A 27,299-nucleotide genomic window follows, 5' to 3' on the forward strand; every position below is an offset into this window, starting at 1 on the left:
TTTAGTGCTCAAAAATTATTTTTGTCTTAAATGTTTATTTTTAATGCATTAGAGAAATGTTTATGTACAAATTTACTAGAAAGGAATTATGAAAGAGAACTTGAAACTATTAAAAATCTTTTGATATTGGCTTAGTTGTAGAGTGCCAGTCTACCCTGCCCTAGTATCAAATCCCAGGACCAGAACAGACTAGCAACACAAAATCACACCACCTATGTTGATTAAGAGAACCATGATATAGTACATGTCAAGTGGAATGGATACAGTTTCCCCTCTTCTACATGCTGTCCAAAGTTTCTCCTGTGTCCCTTTTCTCAAAAACACCTCAGCTTGACACACCAACTAATGGTGGATATGATCCCATGTTTGATGCTCCCTGCATGGCCCCCCCATATCTTAAGCCTTCAGTTTTATAGATTACAGCACAGCCTTCTAATGACTTGTGTGAAGCTGTCCTGACTTTGGTGGTTTTCTATAAACACCTTTTGGTTAAAATCCCAGGATTAGTCCTCTTTCAAATTTTTCATCTGGATATTTGATTTTGAGGAAGAGACCTGGTCATTCGTCCTCCTTACCTTAGACCATGAAACCCAATATGGACAAGTTCAACAGAACCGCCATATACAGGCTACCCATGCGTGCTTCAGCATTGCCAGGGCAGAAATTTCAAATTTCAATTTCATACTTGATTTTAGTGAGTTACAGCTCTGGAGAGTCTGATGAGACCTGAGTGTGTCGCCCCAAGGACGTTTCTGTGTGCAGTCAGGAAGCTTTATGCATCCCTTCAGGAGGCCCCAGAGCCAGGAAGCCAGTGACGCAAACCTCTGCTGTCTAACCCAGCAGCCACTAACTAGATAAAGCTGTGTAAAGTTAAATTTGTACAGCAGAAAATTCAGCTCTCTAGGTGCATTCAGCGCGTTCTGAGAGCTCACGTCACATGTCCACCATGGAATTCTGGATAGTACCAGTATAGATATCATTAGCTTATCTTATAAATAGTACATTTACAAAAACTTTATTGTAGCCAACAAAGCCTAGAAATTAGTCTGCATCTGAGTAACGTGTATATGATGCTGGCGCTGACACTTTTAGCCTGTTGACTCCCCTTCCTACTGAGGATGGGCTTAAACACTGATAATGTTTTCTTGCTACCTCTCATTTTGATTAACGTAAACTCACTGATTTTGTTTTTGCCCCTGGCTTATGGATCTTTTCTGAGATAGAAATAATCGAACAGAACAGTAAAAAAGTCTTCCAGACAAGTTTTCAGAAATGATTTCCCACATCATTTCAAAGAGAAAAAGCTAATAGGCACTTTGCAGTTAATTTTGCCTTTTATTATCCCTTTATGCACTTGGCAGTTAGTTAAATTTATTTTTTATTACCCCTTTATGCAGTGCTTTTTTAGTTTTTATCCCTTTGTTATTCAGATAGTTTTTATGAAGCTTACTGTAGAAAATTCTAAAGTTTCATGGTTTAGACCGCATTAAGTTCTTTGGGCTTGCATGTGTCTGCTTGGTTTCATTTTGTTCCCATTCTTTCCATCTTTTGTCCCTGTAGTCACTAACTCATTTGTTAACATCAGCCAAAAAAGAGATTGAAGTAATGTCAGAAGAGCTGAGGGCTCTGAAGTCAGAGAAGCAGCTTCTTGTGCAGGAGACAAATGCTTTGCAGTTAGAAAAAGGTTCACTTTTATCAAAGCTTGTAGAAGTGGAGACCAAGATAACTTTGCTTCAGGAAGACCAACAGAAACTGTGGGTAGTAAACGAAAGCCTCCATTTAGAGAAGGAGAAAGTCTCAGAAGAAAAGCAAGCTGCTGAAAAGCGTTTTCAGCAGGAGCATCGGGATAAGGAGTCCCTGGTGGTTGAGAGAGAGAAACTGCTTAAGGAAGTCAGTGTTGTGCAGGAAGAGCTCCTGAAGATGCACCTGGAGAACGACGCCCTGGAAGCCTCCAAGGTGAGCATGCAGGTGCTCATCGAGGAGCTCCACTTCTGCAAGGATAAGCTGATGACCATGTCCGAGAAGGCCCGGGCAGAGAAAGAGCATCTGGAGGGGCAAGTCAAGAAGCTCACTGCCGAGAATATGTTCTTGTCCAAAGACAAAGATGATGTCATTCAGAAACTTCAGAGCGCTTACGAGGAGCTTGTCAAGGATCAAAAGGCCTTGGTCCAGGAGATCGATGAGCTCACGACTGAGAAAAAGTCAGCCGCAGAGAAGCAGCTGAGCCTTGATAACGCCTGCCTTACCCTAAAGGCCGAGCGGGAGAACCTCCTTCAGAGCAACAGAGACCTGCAGTTTGAGAAGGACACGCTGCGCCATAGCCAGGAGAAACTGAGCGCCAGCCTGGAGGCCACCCTGCGCGTCAAACAGCTACTCAGCACGGAGGCAGAGACTCTGCGCACGCAGCTGGATTGTGCCAGCAAAGCACTGAGGAAGGCGGAACTGGACACGAGACAGCTCCAGGCCACCAATGCAAGCCTCACAAAGCTCCTGGAAGAGATTAAGACCTGTCGGGCAATCACAGACTCGGAATGTATCCAGCTTCTCCACGAGAAGGAGAGCTTGGCAGCCTCTGAGAGGAAGCTCCTGGCAGAGAAAGAGGAACTCCTAAGTGAAAATAGACTCATCACTGAAAAACTCAGCAAACACTCAGAAGAGACCACACATCTTGAGATGAGCCTAAATGAGAAGATCACGTACTTAACTTCTGAGAAGGAGATGGCTTGCCAGAAAATTGCTAGGCTTAAAAAGCAGCAGGATAGCCTCTTGAAAGAAAAATCAGCACTAGAGATGCAAAATGGAGATTTACTTGCTGAGAGGGAAAATTCTATCAAAGCCATAGGAGATCTTAAAAGGAAGTATGACCAAGAGGCTTCGAACAGACGAATCATTGTGCAGGAGAAGATGAAACTGCTCGGTAACATCGATGCTCTGAAGAAAGAGCTTCAGGAAAGAAAGATGGAAAACCAAGAGCTGGCGAACAGCAAGTGCGACCTCTCCCTGATGCTGAAAGAGGCTCAGGATGCCAAGAAGAATCTTGAGAAAGAGCACACTAGCATGATGCAAGCCAAAGAGAACTTGAACACCGAGCTGAAGACTTGCTGCTGCGAGAAGAACATCTTGCTGAGGGACGGCTTGAACCTGCAGGAAGAGTGCCAGAAATTAAATGAGGAGATTCGTGAAATTCAGCAAACTTTAATCCTAGAGAAGGAGGCCAGGGCAAAGGAAAACGAGGCCTCTTTATATGAAAACAACAAACTTCATGGGAGAATGGTGCTCTTGGAAGAGGAGATTCAGGGGCTGAGGGCATGTACTGAGCAGCTCCAGACTGAGAATTTTACACTTGTCCAAGAAAAGACCAACTCAGAGCAAAAAGTGGTGGAAATCATTAAGGAAAAGGAACTCCTGAGTGCAGAAACAGCTCAGCTCGCTGCCAATATCGAGACCCTCAAAAGCGACTTTGCTGCCCTTTCCAAGTCCAAGTTGGAACTGCAAGAACTACACAGCTGCCTCACCAAGATCCTGGATGACCTCCGGCTGAACCACGAGGTGGCGGTGACCGAGAGAGCTGAGGTGCTTCAGGACAACAAGAACCTCCTGGCCGAGAAACGAGAAATGATGCTGAGGAATGAGGAGGTCCTGAAGGAGAAGGAGAAGCTGGAAGAAAGCTACTTCATCCTCCAGAAGGAGATTAGCCAGCTGGCCCAGACCAACAGCCACATTTCAGCCAACCTCCTAGAGTCCCAAAGTGAAAACCGTATTTTGAGAAAAGACAAGAGCAAGCTTACCCTTAAAATTAGAGAGCTTGAGACCCTTCATTCATTCACGGTAAAGTGAGATGTTCAAGTATTGAGGGCACACAGACTCCTCACGAACTGTACAAACATTAGTGGAGTAGATGATTTCTCTGCTTTGTAGTGGAGGGAAATCCACCTGAGTAAGCCAATTGTGTGTGTATGTCCAGCTTTTCATTATAACCAGGAAGGCTGACTCATCACTGAATGTCTAATGTAGTTGTCTCTCCCCATTTCACAAAGACCTGAGAGCTATGAATAAAAAAAGATTCATATTTTCCCTTTTAATTTAAGTGAAGCATTGTTAACTGTAAAAGTTAACTGTTTTCTTGGAAATTTTGGAGCACTATTCAGTGTGAATGTGTACACACTGAAATACAGTCTGCTATTTGACTTTTATTTCATTCATTATGTCTGTCCTTTTGGAGTTGGAAGATGCCACCGAAATCTCCATGTTGATAGTAGAGCGTACATAATATAAAATTCTCATGAACATTACTAAGCCCACCAAATGAAATTATAATCAAATAAGATTATAGTTTTGATTATTTTTGATATTAGAAGCTAAGAATTTTTATTCCTATATATAATCTTTTTTATTCAGAGACATGGTTATATTCATTACTCAGTTTCTCTCATAGATTTTCCCATTCGGTGCTTATCATGGAACACCTGAGCCTTAAATTATAAGTGCCAAAATAATTTATATTAGTATATGAAAAAATTTTAGCTTACATTGAGTGATTTCAGCCAGCGGTGGTGGCGCACTCCTTTAATCCCAGCACTCGGGAGGCAGAGGCAGGCAGATCTCTGAGTTTGAGGCTAGCCTGGTCTACAATAGCTAGTTCCAGGACAGGAACCAAAGCTACAGAGAAACCCTGTCTCTAAAAAACCAAAAAAAAAAAAAAAAAAAAAAAATTGAGTGATTTCAAAAGCTCCAAATTGAAATAGCCAGAAAAATATTCTACACTTACACCAATAGTGTAAGAGCCGTCCAGTTATGTAGGGTAGTTATTCATCATCACCAAATAGTCTGTCAGAGTGATGAGCTTATGCCTGTCAGTGGAACTTGGAGCTTGGATGTAGGTTTAGATGGATGTGAAAACATGGAGATGGTTGAGGCGCAGACTCAAGAAAAATGACACGGGAAGGGTCCATTACCTTGTTCTCCTTCACAGACCCCTCCTGTCTCGGTTTGCCTTAGGGTTGCTGCCTCTCATCCTCTGTGTGTTGCTTAGGCACGCAGACTGAGAGCTGCCTTGGCAGTGCCTTCTGAATGTCCCTGATGGTGCAGGAGAGAGTGCTTTTTTTGCCTCCTCACTGTGTCCCTTTGTGCTCAGGCTTCTCAGACTGCAGAAGATACCATGCAGATCATGGAACAGATGACCAAAGAGAAGACAGAAACGCTGGCCTCCTTGGAGGACACCAAGCAAACAAACGCAAAACTACAGAATGAAGTAAGCTTACCAACTTCATGGAATGTTTGGTCACTTAAGAGTGTGTCTTTTTGAAGTGTGGACTTACAGGTTTGATCTGTGTTAGAGTTGAATGCACAACATGCCATGATAATGTTAAATAAAATTAATTGCTTTATTATTTAATGCACTAAACTTCATGGATTCAAGGTGACACTAGTTATGGTAATGCATGCCTATGGACACAGTACTTGGGAGATAGCCGCAGAAGGATTAGGAATTCAAGGCTAGTCTGGGCTACACGAGGTCCTGTCTAAACAAACAACCTGCCCCCAAAATGAAAAGGAAGCTCTAATATTGTCATTCTTAGATAACTACTTAGTGATGACACTTTCTAGTTTTCATAATCCTTCCTTTTTATCCTGCACATTTCCCCCTGAACTTTCTCCTAATTTGGTGCCAACACATTCTATTTCTCCAGCCCCAATATAGGCTTTTTCTTGGCATCCTTTTGTGTTATCTTGAATGAGTCATTTCTAGAGCTGGGACAAATCTGTGGCATTGGGTTATCCCTTTTCTACCTGCAAGTAGCATTTCCCTTTGGACCTTTCCCATCTTCCTGAAAAGCTGCTATCTGAATAGCCAGTTACCTCACTAAAGTGGTCTGTGACCTTCTGTGTAGCTCCTGGTGCTTTTTTAAGTCACAGGCAGGTAGGACATTCAGAAACTTGTTCATAGGAAGGGACTGCCAGGCGGGATAACTTCATGAAGACATTTGAGGTAATTAGGGTAAATAAAAGCTTACAGAGAGTGCACTCAGATGCAAATTAAAATTAGAAGCCTGAAAAAAAAAGGTTTTCCTAGAGGATGGAATCAGGCAGAATTGTGTACTCCCTCAGTGTATCTGTTGCTGCCAGATCTTAAGGTAGATAACCTGTTTCATGTGCCCATTACTGTGCTTTATTTCCTTGGTTCATAAATCTAAGCTCTTAAAGAATATTAAAAGGAAGGTGGTGATGTTAAAATTAGCATGTTACTTTCTGGGTTTCTGGTTGATGGCATATGACATGACAAAGAGCGACAACTCCATTCTCTGGCTCTAATAGATAAGAACGTAAAGCCCAGATGGCTAGCCTGGCCCCAGAACCACAGCTTGTATGGAGGAAGGAGAGAACAAGCTCCATCCTTTGTAGATAACGCCTTTGCTAGAACTCCCCACTAGAGGGCGGGCAGGGCTAAGAAGGAACCTTGCTTGCTGCATGGCTTCTTCCTCCTCATAGAAATTAAGATGGGTAACAATTTCCCCCAAATGGTTGATTCAAATAAATAAGTTCTGTAATGAGAATTGCATAAGTTTAGAACTGACCTTGATTGGAAATATCTCCTACATTACTAGTCAGTTGTGGGGGGACGATTTTTGTTTGATTACAAAGATTTTGTTGTTGTTGTTGTTGTTTTTTCGAGACAGGGCTTCTCTGTAGCTTTGGAGCCTATCCTAGATGTAGACCAGGTTGGCCTCGAACTCACAGAGATCCACCTGCCTCTGCCTCCAGAGTGCTGGGATTAGAGGTGTGAGCCATCACTGCCCGGCTCAAAGATTGATTTTTGATAATGTCGTTGTTTGACTCTATTTCTTGCTTTTTTTTTTTTTTTTAAAAAAAGAAATTTATTAATTATGTATACAGGGTCTTCCTGCATATATGCCTTCAGGCCAGAAGAGGGCACTAGATCTCATTACTGATGATTGTGAGCCACCATGTGATTGCTGGGAATTGAACTCAAGACCTGTGGTAGAGCAATCAGTGCTCTTAACCTCTGAGCCATCTCGCCAGCCCCCTATTTCTTGCTTTTTAAAGATGGATTGTTTTGAATGGCAACCTCAGTGGCAAGTGTTGAGGATTGTACAAGGACAAACAACCAAAAGCACACAGACTAAAGAAACTTCTGTTTTAATGTGCACTGGTGATTGGTTTGGCATTTGGCCAGGTGGACAAGAAATGCAGGACCGAATGAAGAGGATGATCAGCTTGTCGTGTGTAGTCTCTTCTCCAGAAGACTCTTCCTGTCGCTTGTGACAAATGACCAATTTCATCTGTTTTTAAATGCATATTTTTGTGAATAATTTATCCAACCATGTCACTGAAAAATGAAATAATTTCACCAATTTTTTCCTCTTTGTCTTTAAGTTGGACACACTTAAAGAAAATAACTTGAAAAATGTAGAAGAGCTGAACAAATCAAAAGAACTTCTGAATGTAGAGAATCAGAAAATGGAAGAATTCAAAAAAGAAATGTAAGTTTTAAAAATGAAAGCAATACTATCTTTAAAGTGCTGAAAAGGTTGTAAAGTAGTTGTCTATCTGTTCCCCAAAATGCATTCCCCACAAGCAAGTTCAGTAACCACCATTAGAACCACAGCTAAACTGAAGATCAAAGAGAACTGGGCTAGCTGCTGAAGTAAGAAACATGGAGTTTGAATCTGACTTTGTAAAGCTGTAGAAATATATGGATGGCCATGTATCAAAGGTAAATTTGTATGTTATGTGATAGCTAGTTATAACATGTAGAACTATAAGATCTTTTTATTAATAAGTCCTTCAAAAGTGGGGCATGATGGTGCACACCTTTAACCCCAGCATTTGGGAAGCTGAGGCAGATGACTCTGTGAGTTCAAGGCTAGCCTGGTCTATACAGTGAGTTCCAGGACTGCCAGGACTATTACACAGAGAAAGCCTGTCTCAGAAAACAAAACAAAACTAAATCCTTCAAAACTTTTTTTTTTTTTTTTTTTTTTTTTTGGTTTTTCGAGACAGGGTTTCTCTGTGGTTTTGGAGCCTGTCCTGGAACTAGCTCTTGTAGACCAGGCTGGTCTCGAACTCACAGAGATCCGCCTGCCTCTGCCTCCCAAGTGCTGGGATTAAAGGCGTGCGCCACCACCGCCCGGCTAAACTTTTTTTTTTTTTTTTTTAAATAGAAAAGAAGTCAGACATGGTGGTACATGCCTATAACTCTAAGTACTTAAGAGAGTCTGAGACAGTACAGCTGTTGTAAATGAAAGACCAGCCTGGCCTACATAGTAAATTGTAGACTAGCCTGGGCTTTAGAGTGAGACCCTGTCTTTAAAAAAGGAAGGAAAAAGAATAAAACTCAGTATATCATTTTCAAGATTTTCAGTGTCTTGAGTCTCTATCTCCAATACTTTGATTTTAAAAGTAATCCAGTCGCCGGGCGGTGGTGGCGCACGCCTTTAATCCCAGCACTTGGGAGGCAGAGGCAGGTGAATCTCTGTGAGTTCGAGACCAGCCTGGTCTACAAGAGCTAGTTCCGGGACAGGCTCCAAAGCCACAGAGAAACCCTGTCTCGAAAAACAAAACCAAAAAAAAAAAAAAAAGTAATCCAGTCTTCTGACACAGACAATAATTCTCTTTACTGGAAAACATTCTCTTTGGATTTTTCCCATCAGCCTACTGCCTAGCTTCAAGCTGACTGTGTTTCCTATGGTGATACCACCCAGGTCCTTGCCTTTCAAGCTTGGCTGTTTATATTTGCCAGAGATTGGTGTTGATGTGGTACTGTAAGTGATGGTTAGTGTATCGATTTCACTTGGTCTTTCAGTTAACTGCACCCTATCCACTGTGAGCCCAGAGAGCCAGAGCCAGTTAATCTGGTTAGCCCATGTGTCCTTCACACGCGGAACCAGTAGGCTAATAGGATGTGCAGAAGGATCTTGTTTCCCACCTTCAGGGCTCCACATCATTTATAACTAATAAATAGGTGATGTCCAAGCAAAATTAAGGGGGTTGGTTCCAAGCTTCTGTTACTGTACCATCAGCCTCAGTCTGTTTGTTTTCAGTCTTGGATTGAATACTAGGTATGGGAACTTACACCTGTGGTTCCCACACTTGAGGTTCTGAAGCAGGAGGACTACAACAAGTTTGAGGGCATCTACATAACAAGCTGCATGTCAACTTGAGATATGGAGATTGTCTCTAAAAAAGTCTAAAAACCATCACCACAAACAAAACTTTGTCGCACGAATTCTAGCTGGCCTTAATAATAAAACCTAGAGTCAGACAGAGGGGTTAATGCTGAGGATCAGAGCAGCAGAGAGGCCAGCCACTAGAGTGCTCAGACCGAAGCGGCAGTCCTGTCCAGACTCCATCTGTCTCAGACTGCCCTGAGCTCCTGTCTCCTCCCGCCTTACTTTCTTCTCTTCATCCAGCCATATCACTCCTGTCTCCACCTCCCTAGTTCTGGGATTAAAGGCGTGGGATCCCAAGTGCTGGGATCACCTTTGTGTGAGCTCTGTTTCTCTTTTGGACAGATTCAGTCTCGTGTAGCTATATGAGATGCTCAGCAAACTCCAGGGATCCTCCCATCTCTGCCCCACAGCACTGGAGTACTGTGGAATATTTCATTGCCACTGTGAAACTCCAAGACTTTGGTAATAAAATTAACCTTGGATCAGGGAGCAGAGCCAGCAACTAGTTGACAAGCATTAGCCATAGAGAGTATAGAAGACCAGGTTCAGGGAGTGTCTAGTTAGGATTTTATTGTATGAAGAGACACCATGACCACAGCAACTCTTATAAAGGAAAACAATTAATTGGGGCTGGCTTATAGTTCAGAGGTTTAGTCCATTATCATCATGGTGGGAAGCATGGTGGTATTCAGGCAAACATGGTACTGAAGAGGCAGCTGAGACTTCTGTAGCAGAAAGAGAATGCCACACTGGGCCTACCTTAAGCGTCACCCCCAGTGACACTTCCTCCAATAAGAACATACCTCCTGACAGTGCCACTCCCTATGGGGGCCATTTTTATTCAGACCACCCCAGGGAGAACCCTATCTCAGAACATAAATGGAGAGTGACTGAAGAAAGCGTCCACCCACATGTCACACACACTTACGTGCACTCATGCACACACGCATTCACATGTAAATAAGAACACATATGCTTTATACAAAGAAACTAACATTTAGTTACATCCAAACAGGGTGGATTTAAGTACAGTTTAGCAATTTTCCCCTGTGACTCAAGTAGTTCTGCTCCCTGGAGTGTGGGGCACTGAGGTGTGGCTGTCTCCCATTGCTATAGTGTGGGGTACTGAGGTGTGGCTGTCTCCCATTGCTATAGTGTGGGGCACTGAGATATGGCTGTCTCCCGTTGCTATAGTGTGGGATACCGAGGTGTGGCTGTCTCCCGTTGCTATAGTGTGGGATACCGAGGTGTGGCTGTCTCCCGTTGCTATAGTGTGGGGTACTGAGGTGTGGCTGTCTCCCATTGCTATAGTGTGGGGCACTGAGGTATGGCTGTCTCCCGTTGCTATAGTGTGGGATACCGAGGTGTGGCTGTCTCCCGTTGCTATAGTGTGGGGTACCGAGGTGTGGCTGTCTCCCGTTGCTATAGTGTGGGGTACTGAGGTGTGGCTGTCTCCCATTGCTATAGTGTGGGGCACTGAGGTATGGCTGTCTCCCGTTGCTATAGTGTGGGATACCGAGGTGTGGCTGTCTCCCGTTGCTATAGTATGGGATACTGAGGTGTGGCTGTCTCCCATTGCTATAGTGTGGGGCACTGAGGTATGGCTGTCTCCCGTTGCTATAGTGTGGGGTACTGAGGTGTGGCTGGTCTCCCGTTGCTATAGTGTGGGGTACTGAGGTGTGGCTGTCTCGCGTTGCTATAGTGTGGGGTACTGAGGTGTGGCTGTCTCCCGTTGCTATAGTGTGGGGTACTGAGGTGTGGCTGTCTCCCGTTGCTATAGTGTGGGGCACTGAGGTGTGGCTGTCTCCCGTTGCTATAGTCCCACTCTTGAGCTCTCTCTGGGCCACAGTAGGTACTGGAGGGGCAGAGCCACAGTGGGTCTAAGCAAGAGAGCTCTTGTGTTTAGATAGCATTCTCATTTTATACCGATCGTTACGTAGGACTAGACCTTGGGTGAGTGTGCCCACTAAATTCCTCACTTAATCGTGTCCTGTCACCCTTCCCAATTTGTGTAGGATCAGTGCTGTAAAGAGACAAACTGGCTCCTGCAGCTGTGGAGTGCCTGCTTAGTGTGTGTGAGGGCGGGAGTGGAAGGTTGTCCTTACAGCTGGGTGTGGTGCGTGGTGCAGGCCTGGCCTGCAGTCCCTGAAATCAGGAGCCAAGCTGGAGGCTTACTCTGCTTCAGGTCAGCTAGTGCTATCTAGTGAGAACCTGTCTCACCCCTGTTGCCAGCCAGCTGCTGCCATAGGAGTGGAAGCCTGTCTTTGGTTTCCTTCCTTTCCTTTCCTTTCCTTTCCTTTCCTTTCCTTTCCTTTCCTTTCCTTTCCTTTCCTTTCCTTTCTCTTTCTCTTTCTCTTTCTCTTTCTCTTTCTCTTTCTCTCTTTCTTTCTTTCTTTCTTTCTTTCTTTCTTTCTTTCTTTCTTTCTTTTTTTTTTTGACAAGGTAGCTCTTGTAGATCAGGTTGGTCTCAAATTCACAGAGGTCTTCCTGCCTCTGCCTCCCAAGTGCTGGGATTAAAGGTGTGCACCACCACCACCACTGGCTCTATCTTTCTTCTGATACTGCCCTGAGGGAAGTTGCTGAGAAGGGAGAGAGGCAGGTCCTGTGCCAGGGCTACTTTAGATTCTCTCTGCCTACCAGGCCTGAGGAAATTCCCTCTTCCTGTCCTCCACAAGGCACCCCATGGCTAGATCTGAACTTTGCATAGAAACTAGAGGAAGGAGGCCTGGGGAGTCAGTGAAAAGCCCTGACCTGTGACTCTGCCCTTGTCTTGGCCACACTTCAAGGCAAGGCCATCTGCTCTCAAAGGACTGTGTCATGGGAACAGTACTTCTTGGCTCGCTGTGCATTCCTTAGTTGCATTCTTCAGTGCCTAAAGCTAGAGAATGTGCAGCTGCTGTGTATATGTGTGTGTGCGCATGTGTATGAGAGTGTGTGGCTTGGCAAATGCACAGTGCTGGCCATGCCCTCACCTTATGGAACTGTGCTGCCTAGAAGAACTGAGCCAGAGCAGCTGCAGCATTCTGATCGAGCTTCTTCTCTCAGCCAGTGCTCTTCCAGCTGGAACCCAGCAGCTATGATGCAGGGCTCTTCTCCATGCTCCCGGCTAGAGGTGCTCCAAGAGAACCCTTGGTTTTGGTTAGCCAAAATGGTTAGTAAATGGTTGCAATACAAGCATGAAGGCTGACTTTGGACCAGTAGTACCTGAGTAAAACGCTAGAATTGACTGGTGCACACCTTAGTGCCAATGCTGGGGAGGCAGAAATAGGAACATTCCTGGGACTTGCTTGTGCCATCTCGCTGATCCGCGAGCTCCAGGCTCAGTGAGAGAATCGTCTTGTAAAGTAAGATGGAAAGGAATTGAAGACCTCTGGCCTCATGTGTGTATGCACACACACTTGTATATGTGCCCATGAACACACACACAAAGTTGTTAGAAAGTTTTGTTTATTTCTTGTGGTATTTGAGATGGAACCCAGCTCTGTGGCACACAAAGTTGTTAGAAAGTTTTGTTTATTTCTTGTGGTATTTGAGATGGAACCCAGCTCTGTGGAGCTGCTTACATGAGTTCTGGGGAACTGAGTCTTCAGGCTCACGTGGGGCTGCGGACCCCCAGTGGCCATTTACTGAATAACTTTGGTTTGTAGTTTGAATTTTTTTTTTTACTGCAGGTTCTGTTTTTTCTTTTTAGGAGGGTGTACTAAGCAAGTGTTATACCACTAAGCCACATCCCCAGCCCCACAGAATATTCTTTTTTGTTTTCTGTTTGTTCTTTTGAGACAAGGTCTCTCTCTATCTACAGCCGTGGCTGTCTTAAAGCATGCTATGTAGATCAGGCTGACCAGGCTCACAGAGATCCACCTTCTTCAGCCTCCTGAGTTTTGGGATTAAAGGCATTTGCCATTACACCCAACCTCACTGTATGTTCTTTAAAACAGTGTTTTCAAAAACTTTATAAAACTAAAATTTATATGTGCATGATGAGAAAGAAAAAAAAGAGGCAGAAGAGGAACACAGTATCACTGCTGATGAACCAGGTATGGTGGCGTACACTGTAATCCCAGCACACAGGAGGCCCACGGCAGCAAGATTTCAAAGTCAAGGCTAGCTTTAAAAGAATAGAAAGACCGTGTATCAAAAAATAGAAGTTTTTTTTTCCCCCTGAGACATGGTTTCCCCGTGGAACAGCCCTGGCTGTCCTGATACTCTGTAGTCCAGGCTGGCCTCAAACTCAGAGATCCGCCTGCCTCTGCCTCCCGAGTGCTGGGATTAAAGGTGCGCCTCCACCACCCCGCTAATAAAAAAGTTACTATGAAGTCAGTGACAACCTGTAAACAAATGTTTCCTGTTCTGACCGCCTGCTCCCAAATAATTACTCAGAGGCTTATATTAATTATAAATGCTCAGCTGATAGCTCAGGCTTGTTACTAGTTAACTCTTACATTTAAATTAATCCATAATTCTTAACTGTGCTTAGCCATGTGGCTTGGTACCTTTTCTCAGTACAACATTCTCATCTTGCTTCTTTGCATCTGCTGGCAATTGTCTGATTCCACCCTTTCTCTTCCCAGAATTCTCCTAGTCTGGCTCTCATACTCAGTTGCTTTGTGCCCAGCTATTAGCCAATCAGCTTTTTATTAGCCAATGAAAGTAATACATATTCATAGTGTACAAAAAGAGTTTCCCACAGCAAGAACCTAAGAAATACAGTATTTAGTTTATGATGGTTTCCTCATAAATAAAATCTTCTTATTTGTCAAGTGTTAATGGACGTTAGCCAGTCAATGTACTTAAGCTATGGAGGGGGACTGTCTGTGTCTGTGTGTGTATCTCTTAGTTTACTTTCCTTTTGCTGTGATAAATGCCACAACCAAAAGTAACTTGGGGAAGAAGGGGTTTATTTGGCTTATAGGTCACAGTCTATCATTGAGGGAAGTCAGAGTAGGAACCCAAGGGAGGAATGAGCACAGAGAGCAATGATGAACGCTGCTGACTGGCTCACTCTCAGGCTCATTCTCAGCTCCTTGCCTTATTCAGAAGATGACCACCTGGGCCCAGGGATGGTGCTGCCCAAGGTGGGCTGCCACCCCTTACATCAGTCAACAATAAAAGTCCCACGGACGTTCCCATAGACCACTCTGATGGAGGTTCCTCTGTTGGGCGCCCCTCTTCCCAGGCATGTCTAGGTTTGTGTCAAGCTGACAAAAGCTAACTGGCAATATCTAGAATTGCGAGTGGGTAGATGGGTTAATAGATTTACAATTAAAACCATTTCTGGTACTTCCTAAATATACATCTTTGTAAAAATTCTAATTTAGTATGCTATGAGAATTTATAGATTTATTTTCCTAAATCTTTATGAGGTCATCATAGAGTACATATTATATAGGTAGATGGAGAATTAAAAATTGAGAACATCGAAGATGCCAAGCACTGACACCCATTAGACAATTGAAGTTAAAAATAGATGTGTTCATACATCAGCAGATGGATTCATACCCAGATGACTAGATTCAGAATCCAGCCACGTATGGCAGCTTGCTAAGTAGAGTTTACCCAGCACAGACCTACTTAAATCCCAAAATTGCTTCAAAACCTTCTATGGCTGGGCTGGAGAGATGGCTCAGAGGTTAAGAGCATTGCCTGCTCTTCCAAAGGTCCTGAGTTCAATTCCCACAGCAACCACATGATGGCTCACAACCATCTGTGGTGAGGTCTGATGCCTTCTTCTGGCCTGCAGGCATACACACAGACAGAATGTTGTATACATAATAAATATTTTTTAAAAAAAAAAAAAAAAAACCTTCTATGGCATAAAACTAGGATCTAGTGATTAAGTAAAAATATTTTGAATAGCCATATGTAAAAGATAATAGTTCAGAATGTATGTTTAGGTTAATTTTAATAATGAGAAAACACCTAATAATGTCTACCTTATTGTTTGTGTTGGCATTATGATATGACTTATCTGGTAGGTTGTGTTATGGTTTTATTTGCTTCTTTTAATTAGCAGTTAGCAGTGTAGAAAGAATACCATCAAATAAATGCTGTTTGGTTAGAAAAAAAATTCCTTTGGGCATTTCACTTCCCGTTGTCCTAAAAATATACTCAGATTCCCAAGAGCACCTGACTATGATGGACACTGGTAAATGGGACCACTGGATTTTTATTTCACCAAGAGAAACGTAGATGAAAAGATCTGTGCCTCTGGAACAGAGGGCCTTGGCAGCCCATTAAATCACTATCGCCATAGTGGGTTTTAGTATAATTATTTCACGGACACAGAAGTGAAAGATGAAGGCTATACTGATCATGTCATTTGTCATCTGTTTTACAGCAATTTACTTTTCTGTGGGGTATGGGCGGTAACAGAGTAGAGATAGTGTTTGTTGGATATTTTAAAATGTCATAACTATGGGCAGCCAATCTCTTTTTGAGAGATTAAAACCTGACCTCTCCTTCATGTAGATAACGTGGTCTCTTGTTATTATAGATCTTATCGGGCACGTGACCCAGATCTATTTTCCTCAGTGCTGTGAAGCTGTTGTCTCCCACAGTTTCCTTGCTTGTCTTGTTTCTATGGTAACCCTGCACTCACTGTCCTTGCAGAGAAACCCTAAAGCAGGCAGCAGCTCAGAAGTCCCAGCAGCTTTCAGCACTGCAGAAAGAGAACGTCAAACTTGCCGAGGAGCTGGGGAGAACGCGGGACGAAGTCACAAGTCATCAAAAGGTCAGTGGACCTTCAGTGGGGGGTTTTAGATCTGGGGTGCTGGCACCCGCTGTTCTTGCAGCCTTCCTAGAGGCTGCTCAAATTTGTTCCATGTGACTAGGGTGTTTCAAACGGGTTGGCTCATTTATCTGCGTTATGCTTCTGCTTGCCTTCAGTGAGGCACACGCTATAGGACTTAGGGTCACAGTGAACTGACAGTCCCATGAACACACCACACACACTAGCAGCAACAGCACCTGACCTTAATTAAAGCAACGAGGAAAGGTCCTTATTAGATAATCTTCAAGCCGCACCATTAAAGGCGAAGAACCAAGCATTATCTTCTCCCTACCACAGCTCTTATTCCAAATTTTTTTTTCTCTTAATTTTCCCCTCTCTTTCATTGAAATTGGTTTTAGGGATATGGATTCTAAGAATATGGTTTTGTTGTAAAGGTTACCAGATGATTTCGGTAGTACTTACCCGATAGACTGTGATTCTGTGTGTGTTGATTTGTGGAATGTGGGTTCTAACTAGAGTGCATCCCGGTCTGTTTGCTGAGATCTGTGTTGCAGAGGTTTCTGACAGAAGTTACTTAAACATGGGAACAGAACTGACTGTAAACAATGCTGTGCTGTGCTTTGAGAATTCATCTCTGATATTTGAATCAAAATGTTAGTCCCATCTGACCCCAGAGCAGCTGCTGGAATTTTTAACCATTTATGCTTGCTCTGCACTGCGAAGGAAAAGATCTCTCATGTCCCGCAAGCATTGGCTCTAACTAGGAAGAGTAGTTTGGAGTTACTGTACATCGATTTCATCAGGATGGTGCAGTGTGTGGGAAAAACACTTCCTTTTTTTCTTTTTGTGTTTTTGGGGCAGGGTATCAATGGTTGGCCTGGAACTCACTATGTAGTACAGGTTGGATTCAAACTCAGAGCAAGGCTTCTGCTTCTACCACCCAAGTATTGGGAAAGTCACCATCTCCACAGTTTGTTTCAGACTTTTAAGATTCGTATTATAGCTGTTCCCCCCTTCCTCATTTCATGAAGGAAATGCTGCAGTCTCCCTGCTCTGAGTGGTGTTCTCGGGTGCTGCAGGTTGTCAGTAGCCTAGTCACTGGTTGTTACTGTGTGATGGATACGCAGAGTGACAGTGGCAGCAGCAGATGGAAGCGCAGAGAAGATCGGAGTTTGTTGAGCATCCTCTGGCAGGCAGTGTCACGGTGCTTGTCCGCTTCCTCGGCTTGGAAGAGAATCAACGTGAGCTGACTTAAGCAGAGTCACTGTGCTCTTCTCTGATCAGCTTGTGAGGAATTTGAGTTCATGGAAAGCAGAAGCCCCTTTGACCTGAGGAAGATTTTCTTTTCTCGTGTTGTTGGGGTGTTGGATACCAGGGTGTGTCACCGGTACTGGAGTTCTGTTCATTGGCTTTCCTTCCTTCCTTCCTTCCTTCCTTCCTTCCTTCCTTCCTTCCTTCCTTCCTTCCTTCCTTCCTTCCTTCCTTCTTTCCTTCTTTTCTTTCTTTTCTTTCTTTTCTTTCTCTTTCCATCCTTCCTTTGAATATTTCTGGTAGAGACAGAGGATTCCCTTTGTAGAATGAACAGGGAGGTCACCCTGTCCTCTTATGCTGTCATCTGAACTGGACTAATTATGTTACTTGTGTCTTACTGAGCTGGAAGGGGCTGAGGAAACCTCCTGACTCTTGGCTGAGTTTTCAAAGCCCTTCTCTATCTTAGCAGCTCTTTACTTAGCTTCTACTGAAAAGATTTTGTGCTTAATGATTGAAAAGTCATTTTGCTGGGTGTTAGCAAATGATAACTACAACTACGAAAGAAACTTTTTTAAAGAGTGGAAACTGGGAATGGTGAATGAGCCTGTCATCATAGCACTTGGGAAATAGAAGCACGAGGGTCAGGCGTTCAAGGCCAGCCTTGGCTACACTGTGAGTGGTAACCACCCAGGCTACAATGGTCAGTTCAAGGCTAATGCGGGCTATATGAGAGACCTTGCTTTTAAAACAGACAACCAAAAAACTGGTTATTATGTCACTTTTAGATTGTTGTTTAATTTTTATTCAGAAAAGAAGTAAATGTCAACTAAAACATGATAGCTCTGATGATGGACAATGTCTGTGTTGTGTTTTTTAATTGGGGATCAAATCTAGGGCCTAATATGTGTAAGACAAGCACTGTACCAACTGAGTTATATTCTTATATCCCCATCCCTGATTATGGAGATTTTTTTAAATGTTTATTTTATATATATGAGCGACCTGTCTTCACAGACACCAGAAGAGAACACCAAATCTCATTATGGTTGGTTGTGAGCCACCATGTGGTTGCTGGGAATTGAACTCAGTACCTCTGGAATAGCAGTCAGTCCCCTTAACCGCTAAGCCATTTCCCCAACCCCAATTATGGAGATTAAAAGAGATACTAGCCAGTAGTGGTACACACCTTTAATCCTAGCCCTTGGGAGGCAGAGGCAGGTGCCTCTCTGAGTTTGATTTGTAGCCTGATCTACAGAGTAACTTCCAGAACAACCAGGGCTACACAGAGAAACCCTGTCTCAAAAAAACAAAAATAAATAGACAAATAAGTTAAAAAATAAAAGTGATGATAATAACCAAGAAAGATTATAGATCATTCTTGTCTTGATATGTGCAAAAGAATGGAGAAAATACCTGTTAAAAATAACCTAGCTGGGTGTGGTAGCTCACACCTACAACCCTAGTAATCCTACTACTTGGAGGCTAAAGCAGGAGATTTGCAAGTTTGAGGCCAGCCCAGGTCACATGGTTCCAGGTCAGCCTAAACTACATAGCAAGACCCTCTCTCAATAATCTGTTCATGCATGCATATATACATTCATGTATACATTTATAAAATGGTTTACAAGCAACCTTATTTTATCTTTTAAAGAAGATAAATTAACTTTTCTGACTTTTACTATGTTCTTTTTTGAACCTGTTGTGCTAATTATTTCTGTAAAATTGTGAATATTCACTTAGTTAACTTCTTAGAGTAAGTGAATTTTTTGTTTTTTGTTTTTCTTTTTGAAGTGTTGGGAATAAAACCTAGGTCTTTGTTTTGCATCCGTCAAGCTATTGGTTGTCTCTGTTAGAAACATAGTATAAATGGACTAGGGCTGGAGGCAGGAACAGTATTTGCCTGGCATGCCTGAGATCCTGAGTTTTGTCTCTAGTACTACAGAAGGAAGAATGAGAGAGGGGAACTACATTACGGTATTGTAGAATGTTCATTTAACTGTGCAAAGATGTGTTGCATTTATTTAGCTATGTAAAGATGTGTTCCTGTTTTACCTTGCCTGCCTAAGGCACCTGATTGGTCTAATAAAAAGTTGGATTGCTAGTAGTGAGGGAGGAGGTATAGGCGGGCCTTCGGGCAGGGGAAATAAATAGGAGGAGGATTTAGACTCATGAGAAGAAAGACCAGGGAGATACCAGAAGCCAGCCATACAGACATGGTTCATTCATACAAAAGGAAAGACAGGTAAAAAGCCCGAAGCAAAACATAGATGAATAGAAACAGGTTAAATTAAGTTAAAAGAGCTAGTGGGACAAACCTAACCTAAGGTCAAGCATTCATAATTATTTGATTCCTTGCTTTATTTGGAAACTGGTTGGTGGCCCAAAGAAAAGACCAACTACATTAAAGAACTATAATGTTTGACAGAAATACTATTTTTAAAATATGGAACATCAATTGTAAATTTTGTGTTTTATTCTAAATTAAAATGGCAAAGACTGTATTGACAGGATTAGATAAATTCTGACCCAGGCCTAGTTTGCTTTACTTGGCAACATTGTTACTCACTGAGAAGCCTTCCCACTGCTTTTATGGAATCCTAACCTTCCTCTGAAATGGAGGTAATCTTTCAGGTGAGGAAGCGGAGGCTCCTAAGTGACAACCAGCTGAGGACACCCCGGTGGAAGTGAGGTGTGAGGTGTGAAGCAGTAGCTATGGCTGAGGACAAAACCTTATTACTTATTTAGTAACCACTGATTTAAAGACTTGAAGCAAAGCAAAACTGTGAGCCAGAAATATGGGGTAGGTAGAGCAAAACAGTGCTGTTCAAATATATTTGCAGGCTGGGGTGTTGCTCAGTGGCAAAGCGCACCCCTCGAATACAGGAGGCTCTGGGTTTAAGCCCAGCACCAGGGAGTATATATGGGGGGTGCACTCTGAACTCTGCTCGTATATTTTTTCCCCTTTTTCAGATGTTTGTTTACTTACAAATCCCAAGACATCCTGAAATATGTCTACATTCTAAGTTCTCACTGGAGTTACTGAGAGGAAGCTCTACTTCCTCTGGGAAGCCTCTTTTACTTGAAGACTGCTTGTTTCCTGCTTGTCCTTTTCACGTTACCAGGATGAATCATTGTCAGAATTTTTAAACCTTGTTCTGAAGAGACTTCAAACAAGGCTGTTTATTGAATTAAGGGATTCCCTGCCTCTCTGTGACAGTGGCTGTGTAGAACATTTCCTCTTCATTCTCTTAAAAAAAAGGCAGTGAAGAAATTCTGCAGCTGGGTACAGTGGTGCATGCTTATGATCATAGCCTGGGGAAGTAGAGGCAGGAGGGTCAGGAGCAAGATCATCCATATATATATATATATATATATATATATATATATATATATATATTTTTTTTTTTTTTCCCCAGGGCCAATCTATGATTCATTAGACCCTGTCTCAAAAAGTCAGAAGTGGATAGGGAGAAAATGATGGAAGATGATAATAATGGGCAGGACTTGACTGATGTGGGTATGGAGTGGTGCTAGAGGCTGCTCTTCCTTATAGTCCTGTCTGAGCCAGCTAATCCCAGCACTTGGGAGGAGACAGAGGCAGGAGGATCTTTGTGAGTTTGAGGCCAGCCTGGTCTACAAGAGCTAGTTCCAGGACAGGCATCAAAAACTACAGAGAAACCCTGTCTCGAAAATCAAAATAAATAAATAAATAAATAAATAAATAAATAAATAAATAAATAAATAAATAAATAAATAAATTCAGGCTAAAGAGATGGCTCAGCAGTTTAGAGCACTTGCTGTTCTTGCACAGGTTCAATTCCCAGTGCCCACATGTGGCTCATAACTATCCCCAGCTCAGTCCCAGGAGGTCTCATGCCCTCTTCTGTGGGCACCAGGCCTGAGTGTGGTGCACAGACATATGTACAGACAAGATGCTCGTTCATATAAAATAAGTAAATCTTAAGTTTAAAAATTATTACATTTGTTATTTATGTGTGTGGGTTCACACATGCCACAGTGCCCATGTAGAAGTCCAAGGACAGTTTGAGGGAGTCATTTATCTTCTATCAGGTTACCAGGCTTGGTGGCAAGTGCCTTTACCCACTGAGCCATCTTCCTAACCCTAAAGTTAAGTTGCTTTTGTGTGAGATTTTTCAATTTAGTTGAGAAGAGGGGCAACAATCAGGGTCAGTTAGGATTGCGAGTGACCCAAGTTTTTATAATTATTATGATTATTACTTATGTACATAAAAATATAATTGTATATGTGTATATGTATGTATGTACGATTGCAAGCATGTATTTCATGGCACACATATGGAGGGAGGTTAGAGGACAACCTGGTTCATTCTTTCCTCCCACCTTTATGAGGACTCCAGGGATGAAACTCAGGTTGCCAGGCTTGCACAGCAAGCTTTTTCACCCTGTGAGGCATCTTCCAGCCGTGTTGTCTTTTAAAATGGAATATGTTAGGTAGAACCAAATGAAATTGTTTTTTTTTAATATTTATTTATTATGTATACAATATTTTGTCTGTGTGTATGTCTGCAGGCCAGAAGAGGGTACCAGACCTCATTACAGATGGCTGTGAGCCACCATGTGGTTGCTGGGAATTGAACTCAGGACCTTTGGAAGGGCAGGCAATGCTCTTAACCACTGAGCCATCTCTCTAGCCCCCATGAAATTGTTTTTTAAGAAACCTGACAGTAGACAGGACTCAGAAGTTATGACTGTTAGTGTGTGTGTCAGCATGGACTGGTTTTGTTCACAGCAAATCTGCCTTATGTGTGACTGATTTCTTGTTGTTCTGTGTTGGTGCACCTATGTGTGAGTGTGTGTGAGCACATGCACATGTGAGCATGCGTGTGTGTACATCAGTTCCTGTTTTAGACATTCTACAGTGCGCAATGCTGTTTCTTTTTTTTTTTTAAAGATTTATTTATTTATTTATTTATTTATTTATTTATTTATTTATTATGTATACAGCATTCCTCTTCCATGTTTGCCTGCACACCAGAAGAGGGCACTAGATTTCATCGCAGATGGTTGTGAGCCACTATGTTGTTGCTGGGAATTGAACTCAGGACTTCTGAAAGAGCAGCCAGTGCTCTTAACCTCTGAGCCATTTTTCCAGCCCCAATGCAGTTTCATTTTATTTTTGATTGGATGCTATATACACATTCTTTCTCCATTCATCCCTGGCGTTGAGGTTTGCAGCCTCTATGGTAGCCTATGGTAGCTGCCTCTAAATACCACCTTGGATGTTCTCTGAGGTGGGAACTACCTTTTCTCCTCAAAGTAGTTCTAAAATGTGGTCCACAGTGAGACCCTCTGTGTGTCTTTTTTCTTTTTCTTTTTTCCAAGACAGGGTTTCTCTGTGTAGCACTGACTGTCCTAGAACTCACTAAGTAGACCAGGCTGGCCTCTAACTCAGCCTGCCTCCACCTTCTGAGTGCTGGGATTAAAAGCGTGTACCACTGCTGCCTGGCTAAATAAACTTTTGATCCCTCTACCTGGGATTCAATGTGTGTGGGTGTAGAAGCACTCTGAATTCGGGTAGTCACATAAATGGGAACCGTACAGGGCATTATTTTCTTTTCATAGAGAATTCCAAAAATAACCGCATGAGCTCTACAATACAAGAAGGCACCTCAGGTGGTCAGCATTGAGATAGATGTCCAATTTATTCATTGATATGTCTTTTCTGTCATTTCCCTAGATGTATTCTGAACAAGATAGGAAAGTCTAACTATATATAATAATGTGAGGTCTCTCAGATGTATTCTGAACAAGATAGGAAAGTCTAACTATATATAATAATGTGAGGTCTCTCAGATGTATTCTGAACAAGATAGGAAAGTCTAACTATATATAATAATGTGAGGTCTTTGATAGAAGTGGACCTCTGGTGGTCACCTTTGCGATGGATGCCTGATTTATCATTTACAAACCTCATATAGATTCCATCCAGAAAGACAGCAGGTACCTTGAGCTGTCACCATGGAAACAGCAGCTTTTCCGCAGGGGTATTTCAAAATGAGGCCATGGCTTGATTTTGGAAACTTAACAAGGATAAGATGGGTCAATAACTATTTGGTAAAAAGTCATTTTAGAGTGAAGTTATAGCAGAGTGTACAACAACTAGGGTTGGCACCTAAATTGATCAATGAGAATTTGCCTTCTAAATAGGCCTAGGTTCACAGACAGATTAGAAAAGGAAAGCTAATTTTAGCCTGTTATGCATTATTTTATTATGCAGCCATCAGAATGAGATCACTAGAAAATAGGACTGTTTGAAGCTGGACCACAGAGTCTCCCCCTTTGGTGTCTAGTGATGCAAAGGGTGCTTTAAATACGAGCTGCTGTTGCTGCTGCTCTTGTTTTGTTTGAAACAGGGTCCCATGTGGTACAGGCCAGCCTCAAACTCACTAACATAGCTGAGGCCAGCTTTGAACTCTTAATCTGTGTGCTTTTACCTCCCAAGCAGTCTGAAGACAGTTGTGTGCTACTGCACCAGCGAAAACCAGGGCTTCTTGAACTGCCTCCACTCATGACCTCTTTTTGCCTGAGAAATATTTTTATAGCCTTCAGATTCTTAGGCATATAAAGTAAGTGTATCAACTAAACATTTACTGATAATCATAGTTTATTTTAAAACAGTTCTTTGAGATACATGTAATTTTACCATTAAAGCTGAAAGAAAATGTGTATACTAATAATAGGTGAGTATTTGATATTGCAGAATGTAGGATATCCTCAACACTTTTCAGAGTTGATCAGTATTTTAACTTTACCTTTCTCCCAGCATGTGGGAGGTAGAAGCATGTGAATCTCTGCGAGTTTGAAGCCAGCCTGGTCTCTACATAGTGAGTTCTAAGCCAGCCAGAGCTATAATATAGTAAGACCTTGTCTCAAAACAAACAAACAGTAATTTTATAACTGTCAAAGCTGAGAACAGTGCTCTACATAAATGTGTAATACAAAATGACAGAAGTATATTTAGGGCCATTTCAGAAATGCTGTAAATTCTGTCCTAATCCAAGTCAAAATTCATTTAATATTTTGTTATTGTGTTGTAGTTTTTTTAAAAAAATTGTACATGTGGATGATGTGTGTGAGGGTCAATTAGCCCCATACACATTGTAATGGATTAATTAAAAAATGCTTCAGAATCCCTGTATTCGTGACTGCAGCAGCAGAAACACTGCAGGTCCCTGAGCGGTGGCAGGCAGTGGGTCCCAAGAGCAGCCAGTCCTAGGCAGGGACTGGTGCAGGTCCCCGAGTGGCGGCAGTGGACCGTATGGCAGCAGGCAGTGAATAGCGGGTCCCGGAGAGCATCCAGTCCCAGGCAGGGGAGGCACAGTTTCCAGAGTGGCTGCAGCAGGCAACAAGGAGAGACAGACAGATGGGCATGCCATGAGACAACACCGCAGGTCTCCCAAGGCAGCTGGTGCTGGGCAGGAAGCGCAGCTATATGGGTGAGAGACAGAGGGATAGGCACGCCATGCAGAGTGAGGTTGGATATTTAGTGGGTTATGGAAAGGGAGAAGGGGAGAAGAGCACTAGAGAGAGAGAGAGAGAGAGAGAGAGAGAGAGAGAGAGGGAGAGAGGGAGGGAGGGAGGGAGGGAGGGAGGGAGGGAGGGAGGGAGGGAGGGAGGGAGGGAGGGAGAGAGAGGGAGAGAGACCGACCAAAGCTTCTAGAGGGAGAGGGAAAAGAAAGAAACTCAGGCTGTAAGCAGGAAGGAAGATCTGCCTGCCTCAGAGGAGTGGGCCTGGCTTGTCTCTTAAAGAGACAGAACAGATCATTACATGCATCATCACACATAATAATAATAATAATAATAATTAAAGTTTGTATTGAAACTCAAGAATTTAGAAAGAAGTTTTTAGTGCCTGTAATATTTCTGCTGAGTGAGAAGGACTTTGGCGAAAGACCTTGGTGGGTGAGAGCCAGAGGCCACACTGGTGAGAGACAAATACTGTGCAGGCAAAGCTTAAGTGAAGAGTTTTGCTGAGATAAAGGGGGTGGGCGGGGAAGAGAAGAGGAGAGAGAGATGCAAAGGGTGGGGGGGACAGAGACCTGTTTGCCTTTTCAGAAGAACAGCAGGAAAAGAGCTGGAATGGGCCAGGGTACTGCCTGGGTGCATCCTGCCTGGAGACAGGGGCCAGGATAATTCATGAATCCCAACAGTGCCTAGCCAGAAAAAGCAAATTCCTACTAAATTTTTTTTTTTTTTTTTTTTTTTTTTTTTTTTTTTTTTTTTTGGTTTTTTGAGACAGGGTTTCTCTGTGGTTTTGGAGTCTGTCCTGGAACTAGCTCTTGTAGACCAGGCTGGTCTCGAACTCACAGAGATCCGCCTGTCTCTGCCTCCCGAGTGCTGGGATTAAAGGCGTGCGCCACCACCGCCCGGCTCCTACTAAAATTATTAAAACAAAAATCTTGAACTGGAAGCAAAAGTATTGGCTCAGAACACCTCAAGACCAAGTTCTCAGCACAAAGGAGATTTATTTGCCCGAGGGACAGAAGGTAGGGAATAAGAGACAAAGACAGGAGATGGGGGGTGGGGGGTGAAGAGGACAAAGGAGGGGAAACAGGGATATTTATTCCTGAATAAGACAGAGGACTGCCTCTGGATAGAGAGGAGACAGATGTGGCTCACAGGAAAATGGCAGTTTATAAAGATACAAGGGGAAATCCCATGTTAGATGATTTTAATTAGGTGAGCCAAAGGTGACTCTTGATTACTGGTAGTCGGCCTCAGGAGGAGGAGATGGCTAAATAAGACCTTGATGGCTAGATTTAGCAATGTTAAATGGTTTTTAACAAGGAAGAGGGAATGGTAGAGAAGGGCTAAGTAAGTCTGCCAGAACAATGCTTGCCAAGCTTGAGCTGACCAGAGTCCCTTCATAAACCGAGAGGTGGTGGTGCACACCTTTAATCCCAGCACCAGGAGGCAGAGGCAGGCGGATCTCAGTTTGAGGTCAGCCTGGTCTACAGGGTGAATTCCAGAACAGCCAGGACTATACAAGAAACATTGTCTTGAAAAACCGAAGAGGAAAACAAAACTCTAAGACAACCAGAGAGGTGGCTCATCTGGTAAAAAGACTAAACCATACACACAAGCCTCACAATCTGAGTTAGCTCTCCATTACTCATGTAAAAAGTTCCATGAGGCAGGAGGCACACTGAAAAGTTTCTGCATCCCAGTAAGCCTCTCCTCCGATGCAATAATCCAAATCAGACCAAATCAAATCGAATTAGAAAAAAAAACCCAGGTTTAATGGATACAAACGCTCCCAGATGACTTTACAGCCCCCCACCCAGAGGAGATGGGAAAGGAAGACTGGAAAACCATGTGTTTGTTCTCTGGGGGACAGTTAAATACCCTGTGGGAGTGGTCTTGAGCATATGGGGTGGGGTGGGGTCATTATTTGGCAGACTTTCTCAGGAGTGGGGTCTGGACTGAGGCAAATCCCAGGGGAGGGGGTTTGAGATGGAACTTCCACCTGAATATTCCAGACTCTTTGGATATATGAATGCCAGGGATGAGGGTGAAGCCTTTACCTAAACACACATGTTTGTAATTCAAGCACAGAGGCAGAGCCAGGTTCATCTCTGTGAATTCCAGGACAATCTATGATCTACATAGTGGGTCCCCAGCCAGCTAGGGCTGCAGAGAGAGAGACCCTGTTTGAATAGCAATAAAAACAAACAAAAGTTGAATGTGATGTGCATCTCTTATCCCAGTGCTTGTAAGCAAGATGGGAGGCGGAGACAAGAGAATTTCCCAGAAGTTCATGGGTCAGCTGGCCTGGAGTACACAGTGCAGTGAGTGCAGAAGTAGGAGAGAGCCTGCCTGCCTCGCATAGTAGAAGGCAAAGACCTCAGCAGACAGATGCCAAAGTGTAGCGAGAAGTATTCTCCATCCTGCAGGTCCTCCTGGACATCCCTCCGCCACCTGCCTGTTCCTGAAGCCTCTCATGAAATAGCCACTCTGAAACTTATTATCTGTTACAATTGTTGGGCCAATGTGTTAGGCTTCTTACTGGGTAGCTCTAACTATTAAATTAAACCATTTTTATTAGTCTGTGTATTACCATGAGGCTGTGGCTTACCAGCATGGCA

The 27,299-nt window shown here is 43.1% G+C and overlaps 1 protein-coding gene across 4 annotated transcripts in view; it reads left to right on the top strand.

Moving 5' to 3' along the window:
• Clip1 (CAP-Gly domain containing linker protein 1) overlaps window positions 1-27,299 on the top strand; it is a 104,887-nt gene that overhangs the window by 53,053 nt on the left and 24,535 nt on the right. For 3 of the 4 annotated variants that reach the window (XM_057765884.1, XM_057765885.1, XM_057765886.1), the window contains 3 exons: window positions 5,135-5,251; window positions 7,396-7,502; window positions 15,801-15,921. In XM_057765884.1, coding sequence (XP_057621867.1) covers window positions 5,135-5,251; window positions 7,396-7,502; window positions 15,801-15,921 — 345 coding nt within the window. Of the gene's footprint in view, window positions 1-1,560; window positions 3,829-5,134; window positions 5,252-7,395; window positions 7,503-15,800; window positions 15,922-27,299 lie in introns of all 4 variants that reach the window. The other variant, XM_057765883.1, reaches the window with a different exon arrangement.

Source organism: Chionomys nivalis, chromosome 3, assembly GCF_950005125.1.
Source record: "Chionomys nivalis chromosome 3, mChiNiv1.1, whole genome shotgun sequence".
Classification (NCBI taxonomy): Eukaryota; Metazoa; Chordata; class Mammalia; order Rodentia; family Cricetidae; genus Chionomys; species Chionomys nivalis.